This window comes from Corapipo altera, unplaced genomic scaffold (genome assembly GCF_003945725.1).
Source record: "Corapipo altera isolate COAL_440 unplaced genomic scaffold, ASM394572v1 0, whole genome shotgun sequence".
In the NCBI taxonomy this organism is placed as follows: Eukaryota; Metazoa; Chordata; class Aves; order Passeriformes; family Pipridae; genus Corapipo; species Corapipo altera.
Window position 1 is genome coordinate 29379411 of NW_020884872.1, and position 24374 is coordinate 29403784.

Below are 24374 nucleotides of genomic sequence, written 5' to 3' on the forward strand. Positions count from 1 at the left end.
CATAACTGTATTTCATTGCTAATTCAGTGTCGATACAAAAGCAAAATCCTACCCTGTTTTAATAATGTACCAGTGTTTTCATAAAAGGAAGTTGTATAATTTCTCTGGCACAATAAGGAAATACAAACAGAACTTGAGTTTCATAAAGCTTTGTACAATTTCAATACAGATGATTCATTATGACCTGCTAAGCATAAAAGCTGCAATCATGAGAAAAGGGGGGAAAGGGCTTTTATTTTTTTCCTCTGTTGGTGCTTTTTAAATTTCTTAGTTAAATTCTACCTGTCCTGATTCAGAAATCCTTTGTAAGAAATGTGAAGTCATAACTTACGCTTATAAGTTTTTTATGGACCGGGACATACAAACGCTTAACAACAATAGGAAAAAAACCACAAAAAACATACAGGTGGCACCGCTCTCTCTAATTCTTATCTCTCTGACTCTTGGAGTAGCATTTACAGACCCTGAGTTGGGCAGCTAAGTATGCTCTGAGTGGAGGAGAGAGAAGGAAACTTGACAAAAACATGTCTGACCTTGGTGCATTTCTTAACCATAGATTTGAGCTGTAAGGATGGGTTGATGGACTTCTGGATTCAGTTCATCCCTCTGGATAAAATCAGCTCATGTACAGTTTCAAGACACAGGTGACAGTGGCAATGCTGCAGAAAAGAGCTCCATCAGAGGGACTAGGTGTCTCGGACTTAGCCTTTATCTAAAATTACTTAAGACCATACTTCTTGCTTATCCTACCACTAGGGAGACCTACCATTGAGAGTGGAGCATGGGCATACTGAAACACTTGGAAGGGAGCTCCACAGAAAGGTTGGGAAGTCATGTGCTTCAGTGCATGACCTTCTGGTTATTTCTGCTTTTTTGGTAAATACTTCTCTGTGCGACATATAGACAGACACATTACAAAAATCTGGGAGCAAAACACAGGGCCTCTCTTTCCTGCTAGTCAGCAGGCTACAAGGTTAGCCTTTACCTTTAATCCCAGTTTCTTACTTCCCACCTGCAGTGCTGGTCCAGTTTTACTGTGAAGAATGGTCCACCTATTTTGGGCAGACAAAGTGGGAGTGAGGAATGGAGATTAGATACTCTACAATGAAGCCTCCACTTGCTGAATTACGAGAATATTGTGTATGTTCTTGCCATCCCACATTTACAAGTAAAAGGTATCCTGACAGCACCCTGCCTGAAGAGTCCTCTGGATTTGTGCATACAAGGATACCTCCTTTATTCATCCAATGTAGGCAGGTGATAGGAAATTGGTTTAAGTACAGGGAGTTACAGGCCATCACAGCAACTAACTAGGCACTTTTTCAGAGCCAAAATCTGAGCTGACAAAAAATTCCCAAGTGCTGAAAATGTCCACTAAAAATCCTTTTGACTTAAGGTCTTGTTTAGGCACCTTCAGTTTAAAAGCCCTAAAAATGCCTTTCTGCTTTTAACTTTTTCCTGGAATATCTCAGCTACTCTGAGGTCAAAAGCTCTGTGCAAGTCATCAATCTATGCATTCGCATGTCAAGGATGCCTTTACAAATTTCTTTCCTCTGGATGCAGGCCATAATATAGAACAAAGGCAGTATCAGCTTCTACCCATAGCATTGCCTGAGCCCTACTACTGTTGCTTAAATCCAGGTTCAAACCTCTGCAAAGATCATGTTCTCCTCTTTCCTGCAGTGTTTTGTTGGAAAGAAAGCTTGATATAAACATTTAAAAATTTGAGTCTTCTCTGAGCCACTTGATACAGTGCTTGAAAGTGATACAAGAACAAGGACACTGGTCCCAAAAGGAAAATCATAGTTTGGTTCATATAAGAAGAGCTTTGTTATTTCTTTTGGAGCAGTGCACAAGGGGCCCTAGAGATGCAAACACTGGTCTTCTCTGCTCCTCATATAACTAATGACCTGGCTGGTGCCATTGTTTCTGTCTCTTCTTCTGACTCATACTCCTCTACTTCTCTCACAGTGAACCGAGACTTTGGCATTAGAGCTAGATTGTCTGCTCTGGTGAAACGATGATGGCTGATTGAATTTCCTCTTCGACCTGACAGATTGGACGGACCTGCTTGTCTATCTAAGTGTGCCATTGGAATCAGCTCTTCTTGGTGGTGCTTTGCTTCGAGTGGCCGTAGTCGGGGCTGGGGTCTGAACATTAATGGTAATGCAGCATCAGAGCCACTTCTATGCTGATCTAAAGGAAAATAGACAAATAATTAATATTTTAAAGAAGAGAAAAGAGAACTGCCATGGTATTGGCAAGAGCATTCAATAAAATACAGCATTATGGTTTTAAACTCTGTAACCGAAGCATTTTAAATAATTACTATAGAATAAGAAAGAAGTCAAGAACTAAAAATAACCTTATTTTTTTATTTTCATCCTAAAGCTGATGTTTAAAAGATTTTATTTATCTTGCCTCTACTCTGAAACCCCAGCAAATAAGCGCATTCTGCTATCTTTTGATGTCTCGCAGACCTGTCCAGTGCTTTCACAGGGCAAAAGTGCTCCTTTATGTAGTTCTCAATTTTCCACAAATTTCACAAGTATACATAGTAGGTACCATGGTTGAAAAGCATTTTGAAACTCACAGCAGAAAACAAAAATGTGACAAAGGAGAAGACTCTAGTGACATCAAATATCAAGTTTACCAGTGACCTGTGATTAACAACTAGGAAGAAAAGAGTTTTATCTGAAACCAGGAGTTTGGCTCTAGGGTGCATTGATTACACTGGGTGTCTCAGACCTGCTCCTACCAACAGTATGGTTTGCCTACACAGACCTCTTTTGCTTTCATCTCTTTCACAGTAAAACAAAAAGGCAAGAAAAAAAATTTGCACATGCAGAAGTTGTCCAAGTTTTTGATACAAATGTGAAGATAAAAAATATGGTTTCAGTCACTATAGCTAATTTTGCCAGAAATTAAAAGGAATTTTTATAAGAACACCAGTGCCTTTTAGGTTCACATAAATAATGTGTCCCTGTGTGTGAGGCAGGAGGAGACCAGGGGATCCAAGAATCTGCTACAGGGAAGACTGGCTGCCCGAGGCCAGCTACGGGAGGGTCCTACAGTGCACAGAGTGGAAGACTCTGCACATGTTTGTGTGTGTGCATGTCTAAGTACCAGCAGCTCCTATGTGGCTGTCTCCCTAGGGGTTTACATGCCCAAGTGACACCAAATGGGCAGATGGAAGGTCCAGGGCCAGCTACTGAGCAGACCATCTATCTGAGACCAGCTACTGGGGATTCAGATAGCATGTTTGTATTTATAAATTTTCACTAATAGTCTATCAGCCTGATCAGCCAGAGACAGGACCAAAATGTAGCCATTGGTGCTGTTTACTTGTGTGTGAGCACTTTGCCTGGTCTGTGCTGCTGTTTGTGTCTGGCCATGTGTACATGTGCACATAATTAGGGAATGAGGAGGCCTGCTGGTAATATCTGCCCAGTCTTGATATTTGGAGGACCTGGGGGCATGTGTCAGCCTTGCCTGGACTGGGCTACAGGTCCAGCAACTCCTAACAATTTTGCATACAGTTGTGTCTGTGGGGCTGCAGAGAACAGATTATTTGCATTCGTGGGCTTACACAAATGCCAGGTGGAAGTGCAGGGATCTCGGGAATATTTGTGCAAGAGGGAAAAAGGGAAAACTAGGAGGTGCTGGAACAAGACAGAAACTGCTGCAGTAATGACCATAAAAACAAGATAGATAAAACAGAAAGGAGAGAAGTGTGTAGTTCATTTAAAGAGGCCAGGGACTTTCATGCAAGTATTAATTTAATAATGTTAAGTCCACTGAACAACTGCCCCAGTTTCATTACTGGAGTAGAATACAGAGTAAAGCAGTTCCATTACCTGTAAAAGTAACGTGCCTGGCTTTTCCTCTAGTGGTCTGTCTGGGGCCCTGAGGCAAAGAGAGGTAGCGTACTTCCGTGGTGTTAACCTGTGTATGAGACAGAAGTGTGTTCAGTGTCCATGGTTACCTCCACTTGGCGTTTATTTGGTGGAATGGTAAAGATGGATGATTATATGCTGCATTTTACAGCCAGATTTTGAGAGGTATGAATAAGATCAGTGCTTAACTTGGATGGTTGAACTCAATGTCAGCTCCAGTGAAAGTGTCTGTCTGATATAACAGTCCTAGAGGGTTTTTTTACAGTCAGCAGAGAGAAATATATTCTTCTAAGATTCACCTTTCCTATTTCAGGTGACAAATTTAAATAAAACTAATCTATCCAGCAAAAACTTATTTCTTTTCCTTAACTATGATTATCTCAGGTATAAATGTCTATGCTGTCCAATGCCTACATTTGGTCAGAAAAATCTTTTATTGATCAAGAGTCCAAACTGTCAGTGCAAGGTGTCAGGGGCTTGGCATCAGGCTTTCTTTGATTATACTCTGTTTTGCATATGCAAAACCAATGCAAATTCTTTTACTACATGCAGCCAGCAGCAGATCTCTGACCAATGTATAGAGGTAGGACCTAAAAACATTGCTGTTCACATGTGAAGTGAACCCCTTTCTTCTTAGGTGCTGCATGAGCATACTGGGGAAAGTATCCATTTTGATTACAGCAAAAAGCGTATAAAAATGTGTATCTCTTTCCATATTTACAGATAAGCAGAGGCATTTTTACATAAATGAGAGTTTACACAATAGGTACCGGTCTACTCCAGGGCAAGCTGTTTCCCTTCCTGCAACTCTGCCTCAGGCTGTGCTGCCGGCGGATGAGGATTTCTTGCGCTTGTGTCTCATTTGTGTTGGTAGGTAGGTTGTGTCGGTTGTATGGTGGTGCCTGAAACAGAAAGTGCACTCAGCTGATTTTTGTTGCATTTGCAGTGTTAATAATTCTGGTCAGTCACAGGGCCAAGGGTACATCTGCCTCAGCTCAGGCACCAACTGATCTCTTTGCTAACACACAGGAAAATGCACTCTTGCACAAACCTCACTGCTGCACAGTAAGATGGGAGGAGGCACGAACACAGCTGTAAGTTTCACACCTCAAGGGTTACATTTTGATGCCATTTTTTATAGACTCTTGAAGTGCAGGTGTATAAAAATATAACCACCTGTTAAGAAGGCTGTTAACACCTCTGGGCTTGTCCTCCCTTTTTCACCCCTTCACACAAATTGGGAGCTACAGGTATGAGGCAGGCCTCAAAAGAGAGATAACTGGCTAACTCACCTCTGAGCTTTGGTACTAATATTACTGAGCCAGAAGCAAGTTGCAGATGTGCTCAGGAATGAAGAATACATCTCCAGAATGAGATGTATGGCTGAGTTTCCTTTCCATACTTTCACAAACTACAAATTAATATTACCCTAAAACTGAGCATCATTTAAGGCAAACTTTTTAATTTATCACATACATCTACTGAAATGGGGGAAATAATTATCTGCCTTAAAGAGAAAAATTCGCTGAAGTTTATAAGCCCTCTTAGAAAGTAGAATCTAATCTCAGCCTCATTTGCAAGGCTTCTTGTAAAGGTGATCTGGTGAGCCAGAGCATTACCAGGCCTTCAGAGCAAAAAGGGAAGTATTAGAAGTGGCATTATTTTACTTCCAATCTTCCACTTCCAAAAGCACACAGTTCTCAATACCACACAGGAAGCAACTGGTTCAAATAATCATTACTGTAATTGATTTTGAAGGGAGAGTTCATTTCAGTAATCTGAGATAACCATGTATGCCAATTGTTTCTGGTAAGATAAGAAATTAATATCATAAGGATAATTAGCCAGGGAAAAATCAAACAATGCTAGAAATGAATATCATATTAATAATGCCACATTTAAATGAGCAGGCCCTAGCATTTTCTAGTATATGTGTCTTAGATGGGTTAGCCTCACTTATTGGTGTCATTTCAAGGTTACTATAATATATCCTCTACCACTCATTGCTGTGGGTTAGTTGTCTATTCAGGGCCCAAGACTGGGTTAAGTCGATACTACACACGGGGCTGCATCAGGATCAGTACGAATTTCTGCAAAACAAATCCCTACTGACGTATTATCACACCAGCTTTATGGGGGCAAAGAACATCGAATGAGTACAATGAAGCTACGGAGGACGTGGAATTTTTCTCTTTCCTGCCGTGGTGCAGGTGAGTTGCTGCTCTCACGCAGGGCTGCGCAGTGTTTAGCGCCGCCGATCCGCCCACCTGCGCAGGGGAGCTTCGCTGCCGCTGGAGTCCCAGCAGCCCTCCCCGGGAGCCCAGGCAGCGTTGTGGAGGCTGTTTCCCATCCGTATAGTCGTGCAGCGAGGGAAGCCTGACCTCTACAGCTCAGTCAGAGATTTTCCTGGCTTTTCGCCCTGCCATCAGGGTGAAAAGCTGATGGGAAAAAAAATCAGCTTTCCTTTATTCCGCATAGATAGGGGGCCTAAGGGCAGGCTTTTTCCCTCTATCCCTTCCCCGGGCAGGTGCCGGCTCGTAGCGGCTGCGGGCTCCCACCAGGTGCCCCTGGGGCCTGTGCTGGTGCTGCTGCCGCCGACGGTGCTGGACTGCGGGGAGGGCAAACAGAGGCTTTGGGTCTGCAAACAGGGAGCAGCAGCCGGTGGCTCACCCACCCTCTGTCGCACGTGGTACAGATTGTGTGCCAGGACATCTCTCATGGACTCCACCTCTGCGGGGCACAGCCTGTGTGCACGGCGGTTCCTGCCACTCCTGTAAATAAAAGGGAAAATTAAATATGATGTTAATGAGCTGATTAAATACTAATCCCATGAAATAACACACAGTCTATTTTCAATGCTAGAACAGAAGGCTACAAAGAACCTTTCAGTGATCAGCAACACCAGAAAATCATCTAAAGATGAATAAAAAAAGGTCAGATTTTGCTCTTTCACAGATTTTATCCATATAGTGGGTAGTCAGATTGGGCCCTAAACTTTGTACTCCTGGCAGCATAAACTCTTCTCTCTCTAACTCTCATAAGGAAGTTCTTATTTAATAATTAGATTGGGCCACAACCAGCTGTACATTCAGGAAGGCACTGCAAGTGTCCTCCTGTCTGAATAAAGACCTCGGTATGGTCTGGCAGTCTGGGTTTAGCCATACTACTGGTTTTAACTCCTTTGAGAAAGTGCAGAAAATCCCTAAGAGCTAAAGGATGTGCCTATTATGGAGCCTGAAAGACCTGCCCTGTTGTGAGGAGAATGTATAGGGTTTCCTTTCTGATGACCCTGTTTCCCCATTTGAAATGAACTACCTAAAAGATAATCATCTTTGTATTTTTAAAAAAACTTCGACAAGAAGCCCACTGTCACTCATAGCTGCCCAGTTTTTTTCACTAGCAAAACAATGGAGGAGGGCTGCTGTGAATTGTTAACTGGTTTTATTACAGTGGTCAGTCTCTGTGAGAGTTAGCATTCGGATGAATTCCCAAGAAAAGAAAGGGAAATAGATAGTGATCCTCCAGAATAAATCAGTCTGACTTCATCTTGTTGTTTCTGGGGTTTTTTTCCTTCATTTTGCTTTCCTGCCTCTTAAAAAAACCAAAAAACCAAACCAAAACAAAAAAAGTGATAGCAAGTCTTTGTTTTCAGCTAAGTGGTGTCCTTAAAGTGTTGTCTGTAAACTGCAATTAAAAAATAGATCATGATCAATGTACAGTATTGCCAAAGTTTTGTGTGCATTTATTTCATACTTCCTCTAAAATAAATTAAAAACTTTTAACGGCAAAGGAAGATGGATTCAAGCTAATCTGAGATTATGCTGTAAACACAGGAAAAAGATTGGAATTTGCAATTACAGGTACTTTAACAATATTGCCACTGTTTTGTTCTATGATATATCATGAACATCTTGAAAACTTGTAGGACCAACATGAACTACCTGAATTTTACATTTTACTGCCTCTTACCATCAAGTAGACAGTAAGCCCTGGTGTCCTGGCCCTGTCCAAAGTCCCTGGAATATAAGACTTAATTTCTCATATATTTCAAGATGCTGGAATATGTTTTCATTCTGCATCAGACTAAAACTGAATCTGACAATTTTTTTGTCAAATAAAAACTAAGAGAGAAATTGATAATAGGTGAAGGTATAGTATTAGAGCTAGGACATACCCGACCTCCTCCACAAGCCAGCACAGAAGTGGTCAGTTCTAAATCTTTTAAAAGCTTATTATTTTGCTCTTAAAATGAATTAAATAGAATAAATAAAATTCCCTGAGTTTCAGTTAAGCTGACGTAGCAAGAGAACAAACAGCATGAAGATAATCTGTATTGTTCTGCAGCACAAATAAAAAAATGTGTATTCATAGAATTGGATATGAACCTACCCAACAGATAACAATGCACATATATAGTAATAAGGAACAGATTACTTTTACAGTGTGCAATATACAATACATTTAAAAAGAACTTTAAAAAAATCCAAACAAGTTTGGTATGTTACCAAACCCATAATGTAATCCTTACTGAAAGTATTTCTTTGTTCTTATGGAAACTTCCAACATGTTACAACAAAGCACAGCACAGGAGATATATTTGTGGAGAAAAAAACCTGAATTTACAATACGACATGAAAACTGACCGTCTCTCTGTAATGAGTACCCTGACAGTACTTCTTTCTTTAGATATGGAGATGTATAGTTGATATGATACATTATACTTGATACATTGACACATTGATACCTCTACAAATGGTTTAATAATATTTTTTTATATTATATCAGAAATTTTGAACTTTGTAAGCTGCTCACCAATTTTTACTAGTCCTGTGAAGGAACTAACATTCAACAGGCACAGCTCTCTCACAACTGCACCACCACAAATGGCAGCACAACACTTGGTTCTCATTTGTACTGTATTGATTTTACCAAAGTCAGTATTGCACTAATATAAAGCCAACAATAAGTAAGCTCAGCATCGAACCATCTTTCTCTCTAATGAGCATACGTCCTCCAAAAAACAGCCATAAACCCACAGTTTTGATAATATCTGTATGACTCTGCTTTTGCCATTTCTCTCTTTATTTCTAAGGCTTATATTCTCCAAAACATCATAACCAAATGCTCTATTTTCATTCAAAATGGATTCTTTGTTGCACAATCCATAGGCAATTTTTTTTTCAGTATGCACTGAAAATACTTGCTGGACACCCATTCCAACAGCAGGAATCACACCAGCATGAATGCAGTTTTGCTAATTCACAGCAATGGAGATCTGTTTTGATTCTTGTAATGCAATTCCCCTTGTGTACATAAAGGCTGCAAAACTGATCAGAAGTGCAAGTGAGAGTTTTCTCACTACTCTGGCACTGCTAATAGTGTTTTACATGCCATACACTGGAATTTTATTTCAAACCTCATCTTGTTCATGGCCAGAGTTTGTATCCTCACAGAAGACAGGGATTTTAGGTACAAGCTGTTTCAACGATAACAATCAGACATTCTATAAATACATTTAGAAACCTTTTACATAGGTTCACTTAGTTGCTCAGGAAAATGGTGACAAGAACTTCTGCACTGGCCCTGACCAAAGATCCAACAACTAGATCACTATACTCTCTCCTGTAATGCTCCTGACAGCAGACATCTATTAATTAACAGAGTTGGGAAAATATGTCTTTTCCTAGAACACTCACAGTCTGTGAGAATCAGAATATTTTTGAGCCACAGGCTATGGGGGTTTTTTAAGTTGACACTTCACTTTTAAAAAGGCTTTCTCAGTAGGAGAAGCTGTGCATCAGAGATGATGCACAGTAAAATTGAATTATATCCAGAGTAGAGCTGGCAAAAATTACTCCATCATACCAGCTGTTTATTATAGAACATTTTTCAATCTAAATTCTCTGCTCAGGAGAGAATTTCTGAACTACACTGGAGCAATTTGTTTTATTTTCTCTCTCCCTCAGGAAAAAAAGAGGGACATGGTTTGATTGCCATGGATTGTCTAATAATTTTGCACATTTTCTCTTGGCTCAGAAGAGTTAAGGGAATACAGCAGACAGAAAGGAGCCTGACAGGGATGAAGTCTTTTAATATCATCCATTCAGTGAACAATGATTTAGAGAGAAAAGGGCTGGGTGTTACACTGCATGCTGACATCAGTTTCAAGAAAGCAGAAAGATCTTGACATGAATAAGCCAAAGTTTCAAGAAAGATTTTAATTTAACATCCAGTTGGTATTTGGACTTTTGGGTATGGGTAGAGATGACCATTCACAAAGGAAAATATGTTGGACCCTGCCAGAGACTGCTGCAAAATGCAGAAAGGTTTAACGATGCAGCAGGCAAGAGCAGACAGTAGCAGCAACAGTGGTCAGCAAGACCCCAGGAAAGAGTTTGTGAAGGCAAGTGCCTCCAATACCCATACTCTGGACAGCATGTTGCAAAATGAGGAGAAATATATGCATGTCAATTATAGCATGCAGGAGTCAAGATTTGTGCAGACTTCTCTCCTAGAGGATAGTTTCCTCATTGATGGCTCTGGTCTGTCTGATGCCAAATTGCATTACTGTTTCCTAGAATCATAGAATGATTTGCATCTAGTTCCAACCCCCCTGCAATGAGTAGGGGGCATCTTCAACTTGATCAGGTTACTCAGAGCCCCATCACACCCAAACTTGAATGTTTCCAGGGATGGGGCATCTGCCACCTCTCCAGGCAACCTCTTCCAGTGTTTCACCACCCTCATTGTAAAAAAGTTCTTCCTTATTTCTAGTCTAGTTCTCTTTTAGTTTAAAACCACTACTTCTAGTCCTATTGCTACAAAGCCTACTAAGAAAGCCTGTCCCCATCTTTCTTGTAAGCTCCCTTTAAGTGCTAAAAGTTGTAATACGGTCTCCCCAGAGCCTTCTCTTCCCCAGGCTGAATAACCCCAACTCTCTTATCATTTCTTCACAGGAGAGGTGCTTCAGCCCTCTGATCATCTTTGCTGGCCACACTCCTTTTGGTGCAGGATATGGTTGTTTTTCTAGGCTGCAAGTGTACATTGCCAGCTCATGTCCAGCATTTCATCCACAAGTACCCTCAAGTCCTTATTGACAGGGCTGCTCTCAATGTTTAATTGGACAAATTTGTCACAGAAGTACCAAAATATGGCAAGATGGTTTGAGGGACTGCAAACTGGAGTAGCAAAAGTTACAAATGCTACAAAGAAATCTGCTCTCAGCAAAAATTTGCGATTGGGATAATTAAGTCAGGGCCTGTGTGCTAAGCCATCCCGTAGGTCTCTCAGCACCTAGCAGGGATGAGCAAAACCCACTGGCAGATTAGTGGCAAGTACAACCATCTTGATCCACTGCTGTGATTTAAAGCAGCTAGAGTGGCTTCTGCACCAGACTCATGATTCCTTTTCAGAACTTTGCATCATTGAAAAGAAATAGAGAAAATGTCCATTTTGATTTTCACTCTCTGAACAAAGAGACAAAGTGCAAATATAATGAACACCAAATTACAACTACTCTTTTCATAACTGTGTTTTTTTTCTTACCTGTTGAAGTCATGGAATACGTTGAGTATTTCCTCATTTTTGTCCCCCTCCTTCCTCTCCCTACTCTGCAAAGGGTCAGAAGGTTGATACTCACTGTAAAGAAGCAGTGGATGGTTTTGAAATTTTCATGCCACTCTCAGCCATCTCTATGGCCAGTTTTATCTCCATCTTTTTGTATAATGACAAAAGACTGGATTTGGGCTGGTGTTGCCGAATTAAAATTTTCTTCAGATACTTATTGTCAAACTTCTTAAATCTGCAAAAGAGATACCAAAATCAAAGTGTAAAAAAAGGGAATGTGGGGTTTTTCTGTAGTACAAGCTAATCTTCATTCAAATGCACATACATGTAATTCGGTGGTGCAAACTGAATCCAAATTAGAGGCACCTGTGGAGGCTCCTGGAGGCCTAGTGAGTAGAGACCTTTAGGGGGATATTTGGCATAGTCTGCTGGTCCACAGAGATTTCAGAGCCCATGAGACAAAAGAAAGAAACAAGCTGTAATCAGAGCAAAAAAAAGAGGGCTGTGTGTGTGTTTGAATATAACACCACCACATTTGTCAGAAAAGAATATGGCCAGTCTCCAGCTTTTGTACTAATGTTGTATTATAGTAGGGCATAACAGCAGCAGCTGCTCTTACAGTAATCCTGGTCTATTCAGCCAGCCACCAATGAGGCTCTAAATGGCCGAGTAGTTACAGTAGTTTGAGCCCATTATGTTGCTGATAATTTTGAATCCTGACAATTAGAGCAGAGAAAATACATTTCTTTGTATTCTGAATAACAGAGAAATTGAATGGACCCCAAAATACTATGTGCTTGCAGATTGTAAAATATCACTAATGTGGCATAATTTGAATGTGAATGTGTGCGTGTGCCTTGGAACAGGTATGTGCTTTCAGGCAGCATTTAGCAGAACAACAGTGACTCTTTAGCAGAACAACTGTTCTGTTTCTTTCAAAGGAATAGTTTATCACAGCGAGGTAATGTGCTCCACAATGCTAAGAACAGCAATACAGAAATCGTATCTTTTTTTCTTAACAAAGGCTATTTTTTATTCCTAAATAGCAGAGGTAGGTACACAAACGTTTCCACTGGGATTAGATTTCTTTATGTTTTTCTGTGTAACAGAAAGCCTCCTGGATTGTCATCGCTGAAGTAATTAATTCTGATATACATCTTTAAAGCTGCATAGAAAAGTTTAGGGAATACCTCTAATACAGTCTTCTTACATTAAGTGTCTTCAGACACAGTGTGTTTTTTGAATCTGTCCCTAAACCAAAACACTACATTTATGGCTAGTATGGGCAAAACTCTCTTTTCAGAGCTATCAGGAAGACGTGAGACAATGGGATAGCATTTACTCGAACATATGTGTCAATGCAGCTACTTCAGTGAATTACTACTCCAACGGGGAATTGTTCAGATTATTGTCTATACAGACAGTGGTGTGGTCCCAGCAGATGGGTGTCCTAAAACTATCTCTGTGTTGTCAGAGCCAAGAAGACATTTTAGCTTCCGGGTATGCCCTAGTACATTACATCATTACTCTCCACTAGGACAAGAACTGGATTCATAACAGCCATCTTCTTCCCACTCTTAATTCCTGGTTTCCATAGGGAGAAACCCAGTCATGAAAGGAGTTGCCACAGTCCCAGCAGACACCCTGGCTGGATTACTGGAGTCCAATGCTGAAAGGTCAGACAGGATTAGAGCACAGAAACCTAGGCATAGCTAGAATAACTAGGAGTAATTTTTAGCCCACAGAATCATAATAAGATGTTAGGGGGAAAGAAAGATTAGTCTTTCCCCTACTTCTCTTCACATGCTTTGGTGGTGGTCAGCATGATCACAGAGCTCTCTTAGGGAAAAGGTAAAGGCCACAGCAGATCCATCTCTTTTGGGCAGTGCTTGGAATAGTCCCAAAGCTCCACAAAACCACCTCATCCTGCTTATAGAAGAGACAATGCAGATCATGCATTTCTGAGTGAAGACTAGCTTGAGAGCATCTGCTTACGCTACTGCACATTTGAATGCAAACATTCCCTTCAGATCTCTTATTTTAAATATTACTGAATTGGTCACCTGTAAGGACAGGTGACCAATTATTACTGAATCTGTACTCACTAAGAGGGGATCATATTTGCTGTGGAGGCTTACAGCAGAAGTCAGTGAAACTACACCTTATGTAGCTTATGTTCTAAATCCAGAGCTAAAGGAGCATTGCCAGGGATCTTAGATTTATACCAAAACTTTGTGCACAGGCTGATGTTTGCAGCACGAGTTCCCGTGCTTTGCTTTGCTTTTGGAAGCCTAATTTTCTGCTTCTTTGTGCAGAATCAAATTAGCAGTCAATATATGAGCACTGCACTCCCAAAAGGCAAGGGTTACTCTGGAGTTCAGGTTTTAAAAGGAGATATTGCACATGTCCCCAGTATTTTGATTTCCTATTTTATTTACCTATTGTATTTTATATGGTAGATAGGTTCTTTTATTATATTAGGCTTACTTATCTCTCAGCTGATAATGACTCCAATGTCCACATATGTCTTCAATACCAGCCTTCAAGTGATCCATCAACTAGAGAAAAAAACATGGAAAAATTTTAAGTGGCCATTATGAAAAAACAACGTAACCACAAACACACATTTGATGACAGAATTTTGAGGGCTTTTTATTTTTTTTTTTATTGGAGCATGTGAGTTAATTCTGAAAGCAACTACATTTCTCTAAAAATCAAGGCAAAGATCCCACTGTGTCAGCTCCTATGCTTGGCTGCAATATTTTGATGGAGGCAACAAATCTCCTGGTTCTTTTTGCCTACTGAGCCCAAAAGCTAAATTCTTGGTTCTGTCAACCAAACTTCCCTTCTGCATGTGTGACCTCTCCAAGAGGGACACAGCACCAGGTACCCAACACCTTTGCCTTGACTGACAAGTTCTCTGAGGATTTTTGAGATTGTTATGAGGCTGGTAAGTTTATGACTGCTAACTACAATGTTTTTCAGTCATTTTTTGTGTATTACTAGCATTACAGAGACAGACAGAAAAAGGCCACTTCTTACAGGCATATTGTCATAAGTGGTGCTTTAAATGTAAATTCTTTTCAAGGTTAAATGTAAAGGCTGAAATACTAAGAATTAAATTCAAATTCAAATCAGTTGATATGCTCTAATTTTGCTAATGTCTCTGCATATGCTTCATTTTAAGTCAGTGTTTCCATTAATTTCATTAATTAATTTCCATTAATTTATCCCCTACTGGGAAAATGAAAGAATGTACATACTTTTTCTATAACATTGTTAAGTCAGTTTGAGCAGCTTTCTGTTGTTTTATATAATGGCAATTCGAGAACTAAAGTAAATGTTTGCAAGGGGAAAGATCATGACTCGGAATAACTTGAAACTAAATTTGAAGTCCAATGGTTCAACTCATTATAGTTCAATAAAACTTGATTAAAGACTTTGGAGGTGTCAGTCTGTCTAGAAACAGTCAAAAGATGGCAACAAATGTAGCTGACAAATCTATATTGGAAGGATTGTGAGTTCATTCTGTAAACTTTACCTTTCTGCTTCTGTCCTCCCACGGTCACAAGAACCAAGAAGTAAGGACTTGCTACAACGTGACATTTGTGACTTGATCTTATAATATGATAGTCACTATGAGTATAAATGAGATATCATATTTTAGAAAATTATGCCTAAGGTTTCCTCCATGTATCTTAAAAGCATTGAGTGTCCAAATCCAGTGAATGCCAGCGCTTCCAGGTGCCTCCCTCTATCTTTTTTGGGATACCAGCTACTGATATAAAAAACTTACTCGCACATGTATTTCTTCATTGATAGATTCCTTTTTGTTTGTCTTTTTGACATCCAGATATCTGACCAATGGTCCAATTGTGATTCCCTGCATTTGGAATAGTGAGTTGAATTATTAGTTATCTTTCAGAAAAAAAGGGAAAGAAAGCAAAATGGTTTAATTTTGATAAATTAGGAAAGCTGTGTCTTAGACACACAAATGAACTATTGTTTGCATGGAGAGCTATAAAAGAGAATTAAAATCAAAAACTTTAAAAAAGTTTTCTTTAAGGGTTTTCTTTAAACGAGATTATATTTTTTGGCATATTCTAACTATGTAAAGTAACTGACTCATTGCCAATTTTTTTTTTAAACAGGACTCATTTGAAAGAAAACATTATCTTTGTGAGGTCTTGCAATCTTGAAGCTGTTTATTTTAACATTTTTAGAAGTAGTATCTTTGGGAGGGGCGGGGGGGAGCTTCACTTGGAAACAGTTTTCAGTTGTTCCCAATTCTTTACTGTACTGATACAGAATAGCACTTTAAAAGGAGAAATAGAAACAAAATGTGGGGTTTTTTCCTGAAACATTCTGTTGAAGTCTAAGTGCTTTACCTATCACAAGTACATAGTGCCCCATTGGCACCCATAGTATCTGAGATCTCGGTGTGGGAAAATATAGAGCATGGGATGCAAGACCTCTGGAAAATTCAGTTCTTCCAGGTACAGCAGTGTAAACTAGGTGGAATAACCCAAATATCTAAAGTAGACACCTATACTTGCAAATATTAATTATTCACTTTATTTTTCTTTAGTATTCTTTTAAAAAGGATTTCAAAATACTCTTATTTGGTCTCCAAGATGGATGAAGATAAAAGTATAAAATCCAAAATCCGTCTTAGAAGAGACGTACTGTTTCCTGGTCAGTTTGGGATACATCACTAGTAAAGAATGATTTGGTGTAAAGTTAAAATACTTCTTAAATTGGAAGCATCAGGAAATGCATATGGAGTGAACATAACTTTGAACACAGAGTGCCCTTTCCCTTGAATATTTTAGAAGACATGTTTTTTCAGTACAGGATTTCTGTAAAATTTCCTGAAAGGGTAATTACACATTGAAGTGCTAAATCTGTCCATAAAATGCAATAGCTTGTCCTAGTCTAGAAGTAAATTCAATGCAATTTTCACTATGAAGCTTTCAGACACCTCTATTACATGAAAGCAATCCATTAAGAAATATACTTACTTGGATGAACACAGTGAAATATATAACTACAAGAGTAGCAGTGATGAACAGGTTTTTTCTGGGGAAGAGATGCACTGGAAGCAAGAATGCAAGAGAGAAGCTGCTGGCTCCTCGAAGGCCACTGTAGGAAATAATGAGCTGGTCTTTGACAGTAAAGGGATATGTTCGGAACTTGTTACTGATGTAGAAGAGAGCAAATACACCTAGGAAGGGAAAAACCCCACAACTATTATTATTAATCAAGGAGAAAATGAAAATATTAAAGGCAAAATATCTTGGCTCAGGGAACTGTTGACAGCCCATTTTTTTCAGTTTTGTGGTTTTGTAGCTTCTCTTTGACCAACTGCTGAATCTGGTTCATGTGAAATAACCTCATATAAAAGATGGTGGTTCATAACTGCTTCAGGATTTAAATCCATTTATACAGTTTAGTAGTGAGATTACGGCAAAAGATTTACTTTCTATATTTATGTCTCATAGTTTTCTCCAAAGTGTTCTGGAGACAAGAAAAATGACTGGATGAGAGTTTCTCCTGTGCCTACCCTTGCAATGTTTCCTGCTTTCTGCACAGTGTCTGTACAAAGTGTTTGAATAGTGCTTTACCAATAAGTCCTGTGGACAGGTTCACTAAAAGGCAAAGAGTAATAGCATTTTAATTTTCAGTCCTCTGGCTTATTCTGTCTCTACTTCTCTGTTTAATAAAAATTAAAAACAGTAAGTGTAAGGATTGCAACTTTTGTTTATAGAGTACTTCCAGCAATCTGCTTGATTTACTCTTAATCTTCGTCTTCCATAAGAAACATATATCCTATGTTTTATGTGGAAACTGGTAGATTACTGACATAAAAGCTGACAAATGCTGGTAATTGCTGGTGTTATTTTACACAGCTGTCATAGATAAACTCAGATTATTAGCGGTAAAGACAATAGCAGTATGCTGTTATGTAGGTTGCTGGATACCACTTTATGCAAGACCTTTTTTGGCTATTTATAACTGTGCTAGACATCAGGTACTAAGACTGAAACTGCATATGTGAGGTATCACCCTCAGGTGATAGCTTTATTCAAGCTTCAGAAAAAAATGTGTAATCATTTTAACACACAGGTTTAGCAGAAAATATTTTGGCCTTCTGGAAAGCTCTAGCACTCCCCTTGGTGTCTGAGAGAAGGATGGACATGTGGCAGGAAAATACCTTTCATATCAGGAGAGCACTGTTTCTGTCTTGATTGGAATGATATTTCAAAATGGACTCCAAAAGCAAGCCTTGAAAAACTTAGAGGCCATGCTTGGTCCAGAAATAGCAAGAAAATATGTAATTACTTTGTTTTTGCTGTCAACCCACAAGAATCATATCACCTCTACTGTCGAGTATTTGTGTCTTCCCTATATATGAGTTGTTCAGAGGCACATACTTGAACCTTCACAGGTTTCCTCTTCTCTCTTTTTCCTCTGTTAAATGGCTTTCTCTGGGGCTCCCAGACAAAAATCAAAGTCTTGAAGTGTGTATGGGCTTTGAAGTTCAAACCATCATCTTCTTCCTGCTCTGACATTCTTTTTGACTGGGGAATAAACCACCCAACAGATTTAAGAAATAGGACCTTAATCTCAGATGTTTGACGTATCTGGTCCCAGATGTTTGAATCAGAGTTCTGTAGGCTGGAAAGGACCTTTGGAGTTCAATTAGTCCAAGTCCCTACTCAAAGCAGAGCTAATCAGATCAGGGTGCTCAAAGCTCCTTGAATGCCTTTAGGAATGGAGGGCTGGTCCAGTGTTATAGTAATGGATTACCCTCATGTTAAGATGCGGGTTCCTACTGTCTAATAAGAATTTCCTATGTTATAGGTTGTGTTTGTTCCTTGTGCCCTATTGTTGTACACCTCTGAGAAGCGTCTGGATCCATCTTACTCTCTGTCTCCTCTGATGAGGTACTTGTAGAAAGTAGTAAGTTCTCTTTTGTGCCAGATCTTCTCCAGACTGCATACTCAGCACTCTCTGACATTCCTTGTATGTCCAGTGCTCCAACCTCTGACCAGGTTGGTGGCCTCAACAGCACTTGATCCAGAACTGTCATATTCTTGTACAGTGGGTAGCCTGGAACTGGAAAGCACTCTGAAAGCAGCACACATTTTCACCAGTTCTGAAGAGAGGATAAGAAACATTTTGCTGGGCCTGCCTGCTACACTTGCTAATGTAGACCAGGACACGTCTGAACTTCTTTGTCACAAGGACATAATTCTGGCTTGTGTTCAACTTATTGGCTACTAGACCAGGCCCTTTTCTGCAGAGCTGCTCATTAGACTCCAAGCCTATACTAGTGTACGGAGTTATTCCAACCCACATGACAGTCCTTGCACGTGCTCCTCTTGAACTTCATAAGCCTTCTGCCTCTTTCTCCAGTTTGTCCAGGTAACTTTGAATGGAAGTCATCCAAAATATTGACTACTCCATGCAGTTTTCTATCAGCCACAAAATCACTTGGTGTGCACTCTGTTCCTTCATCCAGGTCATTAAGGAAGACTTAAAAAATTGATCTCATCTCCCCAAGGGATGCCATTAGCCACCAGCTCCAAACGTAAAGGGAATATAAGTGGGGCAAATGGCTGAAGGAGGTGGTGGCAGGTGATCAATATAGATTTCTGCCCCACTGCATGCTGCAGAGGGTACTCCTTTGATTATAAGTGAACCATGGGGGAATCAACCTACTAACTTAGCCAAGGTAGCCTAATTTCAGTGCTCAGAATACCTCCTCCAAGGCTTCTTGATAGAATATTTGGATTTCTCATTTTCTTTAAAATTATAAACTACTCTGAAAAAAAGCCACTGAAATTCAAAAAGAATGCTCTTAAGATGGAAAATTCAGGTACTCAGAAGTTTAAAAATGTCAAAAATAAGGTTGCCTACATAATTGTGTTTTTGACCCTGTTATGTGTACTACTTCCAAAATATCATTAATTTCAAAAACATTGTTCACTCATATTTTTAGCTAGTGGCAAATAACAGTGCCTCAGTAGAGTGTGTTCCATAATTCATCACCTCTCCAGGAGTAAATGTGTTTACTTTAAGTTGTAACTTAACCTGATGCAATCAGCTTAGGTCAGTCAGTTAGAGCATGGTGCTAATAGTACCAGGGTAGTGGGTTCAATGCCTATATGGGCCATTCATGTTAGCGTTGGACTTGATGATCCTCATGGGTCTCTTCTAATTCAGAATATTCTATGAAATTCTGTGAGAATAGAGTATTAAGGCTCCAAAAAGGAAGTCATAATCTCGTGGGCTACCAATCAAAAAGAGACCTCTATGTGGCACGGGCAGGAACTGTACCCTCTCACATCTCTATCATAGAGACTGTAGGGTCCTGGAGAAATAGAAGGTGAATAAACCTCAGAAAATGGCAAGGCTTGTAATTAGTGTCTCCTGCAGGATCCATTGAAGACACCAGTAGATGGTTGGTCTGACCCAGTAGGTCATTCCTTCTTTCCTTATGTCCTCTAGAAAGCTTGGCAGAACAGTACTAGTAGATGAGGGAGAAGATGGGAATATGTTGCCTCTCTGCTTCCACAGTTGCAGTAAACTCGCTAACAGGCACAAGAGCAGCTCTTGGTAGAGGCATACCAGGATTGCTATCACCTCCGGAACACCAACCACCAGCTACCTTATTGCTTCTCCTTTTTCAACATAACTTTCAACCCATCCTGGACATTAGGAGGCGATGAGCACCTGTATCCCACAAGTCATGTGAAATTATCTATAAACTGTCCTGCCCATGCTGCAGGAACCCCAGTCTCACAGATCAGGGACTAGGAGACCTTTGCAGGAGTGGGAGATACCATGTGTGAAAGTGCAGTATTTTCATACAAGCACTATTTTCTACCAGTTTAAAACTTCAGAGTTGACTTGTGAGGAGCAGTAGCATAGTTGGTTGACCTACATATGGTATAAGTCCCTATTCAGTTATCTATCAGTGCTAATTTTCACCTTCCTTCTTTTCACCTTCCTTCTTTTTATATGTCTCCAGTACTCCTGGCCCAGGACCCGTAGTAGGACCTATAGCACTAGAAGTGTGATGATATACATTATCTAATTAGTTAATGCAAGTGTGTGATGAAATCATTATGAGGCCCACTTACCAAAGGCATATAGTTAACTAAGATACAAGCATCTCTATAAGCATAATCATGATAATATTTTATTTTGCTTAAAATATTTCATTCTCACCTAAACATGAAGTCTGTGCTTGGAGACTGACAGTCACATTTGTTTGGGGCTTTTTTCTATTTTTTTCTCCACATGTAGATTTGTGAAACATGCTTGTCAGTAAGATAAACCAGTTGTGACAGTCTACACAGACTTTTCTAACATACCTTTGCACCCAAGGGTTTCTCTCTGAGGTGTGGAGAAGGTTTTCTGCAAAAGCTGACTTACTCAGTGTCCGCCAAATGAGGCAGAAGAGCAGAGTGAAGCAAATGAAGGCCCAGTTCCACTCGTGGTTTTTCCCCACTGTAGAAACTCCCATGAACACAAAAATCAGGGTCTCACTGATGCTGCTTAGCATCTTCATGAAATATTTTATTGTAGTATAAGAATTCTGGGACACATTCTCCTCCACATATTTTTTCATTGTCACTGCACATGCTGTCATCCTGTATCAAGAAAAACATCAGAAATCAGCCTGTTTTTCTTTTTGGTTAAGAACAACCTCAACCATCATTACCTGCACTCTCCATCACCAGATTCTGACCTTCCTAATATCAAGAAGAATTTTATTTCTTCAGTTACATTAGCTATTTCGTTAGATAGAAAAGCATCTTCATTCAGCTTTACAAATCTGTTTTACATACAGGATAAAGGAAGCAAACCAGTCAGCCTTCCTAATGAGGAAGTGAGGATATCATGTTCCAGTTCAAAGTCCATTTTATCCTGAATTCCTAACACAGAGTCACCAAGCACCAAATATTTGTCTCAAACAAAGGGCAGGTTGGTTTTGTACCAGTTAGAGGAACATAACTTGCCTCTTAGTGATCTTCCCCTTTGAGGTGGGAGAAAACGGTGGTAGTGCCATGCCAAGGCCAAAGCTCCCAGTGGCTCCTGGACAACTGACTGGTAGATCAGCAGTGCCAGACCAAGCTTCAGGACTCTCCACCCACAGTAACCCATTGTTGTACAGCAGGTGGAAATTCAGTTGTCCTACAGAAGTGTCCTTCCCCTTTTAGTTACCTAGGGTGTGAGGAAGGTGCCTAAGGAAGCAAAGGGATGTTTTCCACTTCTTCACTGTTAATGAAGACTAGAGCTTGCTTCAGAAGTATCAGCAGCCACCCAGCACAGACACTGGTGACATTCACATGGAGCAGCAGTCTTCAAGCAGTCCTACTGAAGGGGATTCCCTCTTCTCCCCTACCTTTTGCATAGTCATAGGTAATAAATAGATTGAGTGCAGTGCTAGTAACATATTCCATCACCTATCTAGTTTCTACTGATATGATTTTATTCTTTGGGGGCTTCTTGTGATTATATTTTTTCAAATTTCTGAATTCAGAGAATGCTGACTGCTCATTAAATAACCTCCCTCTAGTTTCCGCTCATTTAATTTCCACTGAAGAAATCTCAAGGATATCATGGTGGAGCTGAGTCATTTAGCATGTCCAAGGACACTCCAAGACAAGGCCATTAGGCATTAATGATTAATACTGTTGACTTTCAGTTACACATGCATAATAGACTTTCACGATCCCAGTGAAAGATGAATGAATCCTCAATAATTCAGAAGAGTGACAATAAGTTCCCATCTCTAAAACAAGCAATAATTTCCTTAATGAAGCAGTAAGAATAATAAATCCCAATTACATTAACATTCTTATATTACTAATAATTTCAGAACTCTAATAAAAATAAGAATTTAAAAAAAATAAAGAGCTATGTAGTCTAGTGCAATGGGTAGGCAGGCAAGCAGTATTTTGGGCAGTGCAGGTAGGAAAGGGTAGATAAGGTATTAGCACCACCTGCATAGCATAGGAGGTCTCACCCTGCTCAGCTAAAGTTGCCAGTCACCTCAATCTGGGCAAATATGTTGGATATGCAAAACATAGTACAAGACTCATCTGTCTTGTCTAATTTCTCAAGATAACCTATATCCTGTATAACTACTTATTTAGTATGTTTAAATATTCAAATATTTCTTCCCAGGGTCATCCTGAAAAGGTAGTTTTTTACAAAGCCAATTCTGCTCTGAAGATGAACAAACTGGCATTGTTCAGCCTGGAGAAGAGAAGGCTCCAGGGAGACCTCATTTCAAATTTTTGATACTTAAAGGAGGCCTTTAAGAAAGATGGGGACAAACTTTTTAGTAGCACCTATTGCCATAGGACAAGGGGTAATGGTTTTAAACTGAAAGATTTAGGTAGATTTAGACTAGATATAAGGAGAACTTTTTTACTATGAGAATGGTGAAACACTAGAACAGCTTGCCCAGAATAGTGGCAGATGTCCCAATGCTGGAAACATTCAAGATCAGTTTGGATGGGGATCTCAGCAACCTGATCTAGCTGAAGATGTCCCTGCTCATTGCAGGGGGTTGGACTAGATGACCTTTAAAGGTCCTTTCCAACCCAAACCTGTTGTTCTATGAAATCACTGTTTCACAAGTGGTGGTGAGTAAATGCACCTGTCTGGACATCAGCAACTATATGCTTGCATTTGTTATGTTTAAACTGGTTTGTTCTCAATAAAGGGGTGTCCTTTCTGGAACAGCAGATCCTCCAAGACCCATTATGAAAGCTCAGAGCCACCACAGGCCATGCAAGGCTGCTCCTATCCACGAGTTGGGCACTGAGCCTACAGCAGCTAGCAGCACCATCTGGAGCACATAGCACAATGAGGTTCCCATTTCTATATCCTCTACCCTGCTCACAGCCTGTTTGCTGTTGTATCCTTGAAAGTCACCTGACATCAGTTTTCTCCTAAAGTCTCTCACTTCCACCCTTACTCCTTCCTTTCTTTTCTGACTCCCTTCCTGCTTCCACCATTTTTCCTTTCCACAATACTCACTCTCTCTGCATCTCCAGTTGACAGACCTGCCAGCTTTCTCTCTGCAGTGGGCACCCATGCTAACACAGTACTTTAAGGAAGTGGTCCCCAGCATTACAGCAGTATCAAACTATCCTGACCACATCAAAATATGATTGTCAATATCCATATACATGAGTGTATGTATGCGTGTGTATTTGATGTTCTCAGTTGTCTGGTTCTGCCCAGTTTCAATCCCAGTGATGCTGTCCAAATGTAATGTAATTCCAGTACATTGTGTTAGAGGTGATGTTCACATCTGTATACAAAACCAAAAACTATGACATTCTTTATTATGTTTTCCATACTCATTGCTTTATGTCTCTCTTGTGATCTGATGGTGATGCTGCTTAGAAATAGATACAGATAAAGTGGTGTATTATCAAATCATTCTCTCTTCCTGCTGATCTTATCAGAGGTAGCAGACAGACGGTAGCAGCACTGGTTACTTTACTCACAGCTTGCAGTACTTTTGCCAACACTCCTTGGTATCACATCTATTCCTACGCTAACTGTAGGCATTTCCTAGTTACCATTGCATTTTACAGATCTCCTAGAAGCTGTCCACTGCAGACCTCTAAGCCTGTGTTGTACCAACCTTGAGCAAACCACCTGAACAAAACCATGCCACTTCCTTCAAGAGGTCATCCAAAAAGCCATAAGGAATACTCACGCCAAAATGCCAGAGATGTAAAGGGTTTCAGCAGACAAGTATGACAGGTAGCTGAACATGAAGACCAGCAGGGGCTCGATTGCAGAGACGTTGTGGGTGAATCGAGTCATGAATGCTGAAACAAATCCAAATACAATCCCAAACAATACACCACCCAG

General features: G+C 40.0%; 1 protein-coding gene across 1 annotated transcript in view; it reads right to left on the reverse strand.

The window, feature by feature from the left end:
* Positions 1–24374, reverse strand: part of LOC113949864 (sodium/hydrogen exchanger 4-like) — a 32422-nt gene continuing 8048 nt past the window's right edge. Inside the window, exons 4-13 of the mRNA XM_027648939.1 lie at positions 24217–24374; positions 20907–21124; positions 16484–16686; positions 15259–15345; positions 13950–14020; positions 11536–11697; positions 6571–6667; positions 4667–4798; positions 3858–3945; positions 1–2196 (exon numbers count right to left, since the gene is read on the reverse strand). The exon at positions 24217–24374 is cut by the window's right edge and continues 4 nt beyond it. Coding sequence (XP_027504740.1) covers positions 1895–2196; positions 3858–3945; positions 4667–4798; positions 6571–6667; positions 11536–11697; positions 13950–14020; positions 15259–15345; positions 16484–16686; positions 20907–21124; positions 24217–24374 — 1518 coding nt within the window. The 3' untranslated portion in view covers positions 1–1894. The remainder of the gene's footprint in view (positions 2197–3857; positions 3946–4666; positions 4799–6570; positions 6668–11535; positions 11698–13949; positions 14021–15258; positions 15346–16483; positions 16687–20906; positions 21125–24216) is intronic.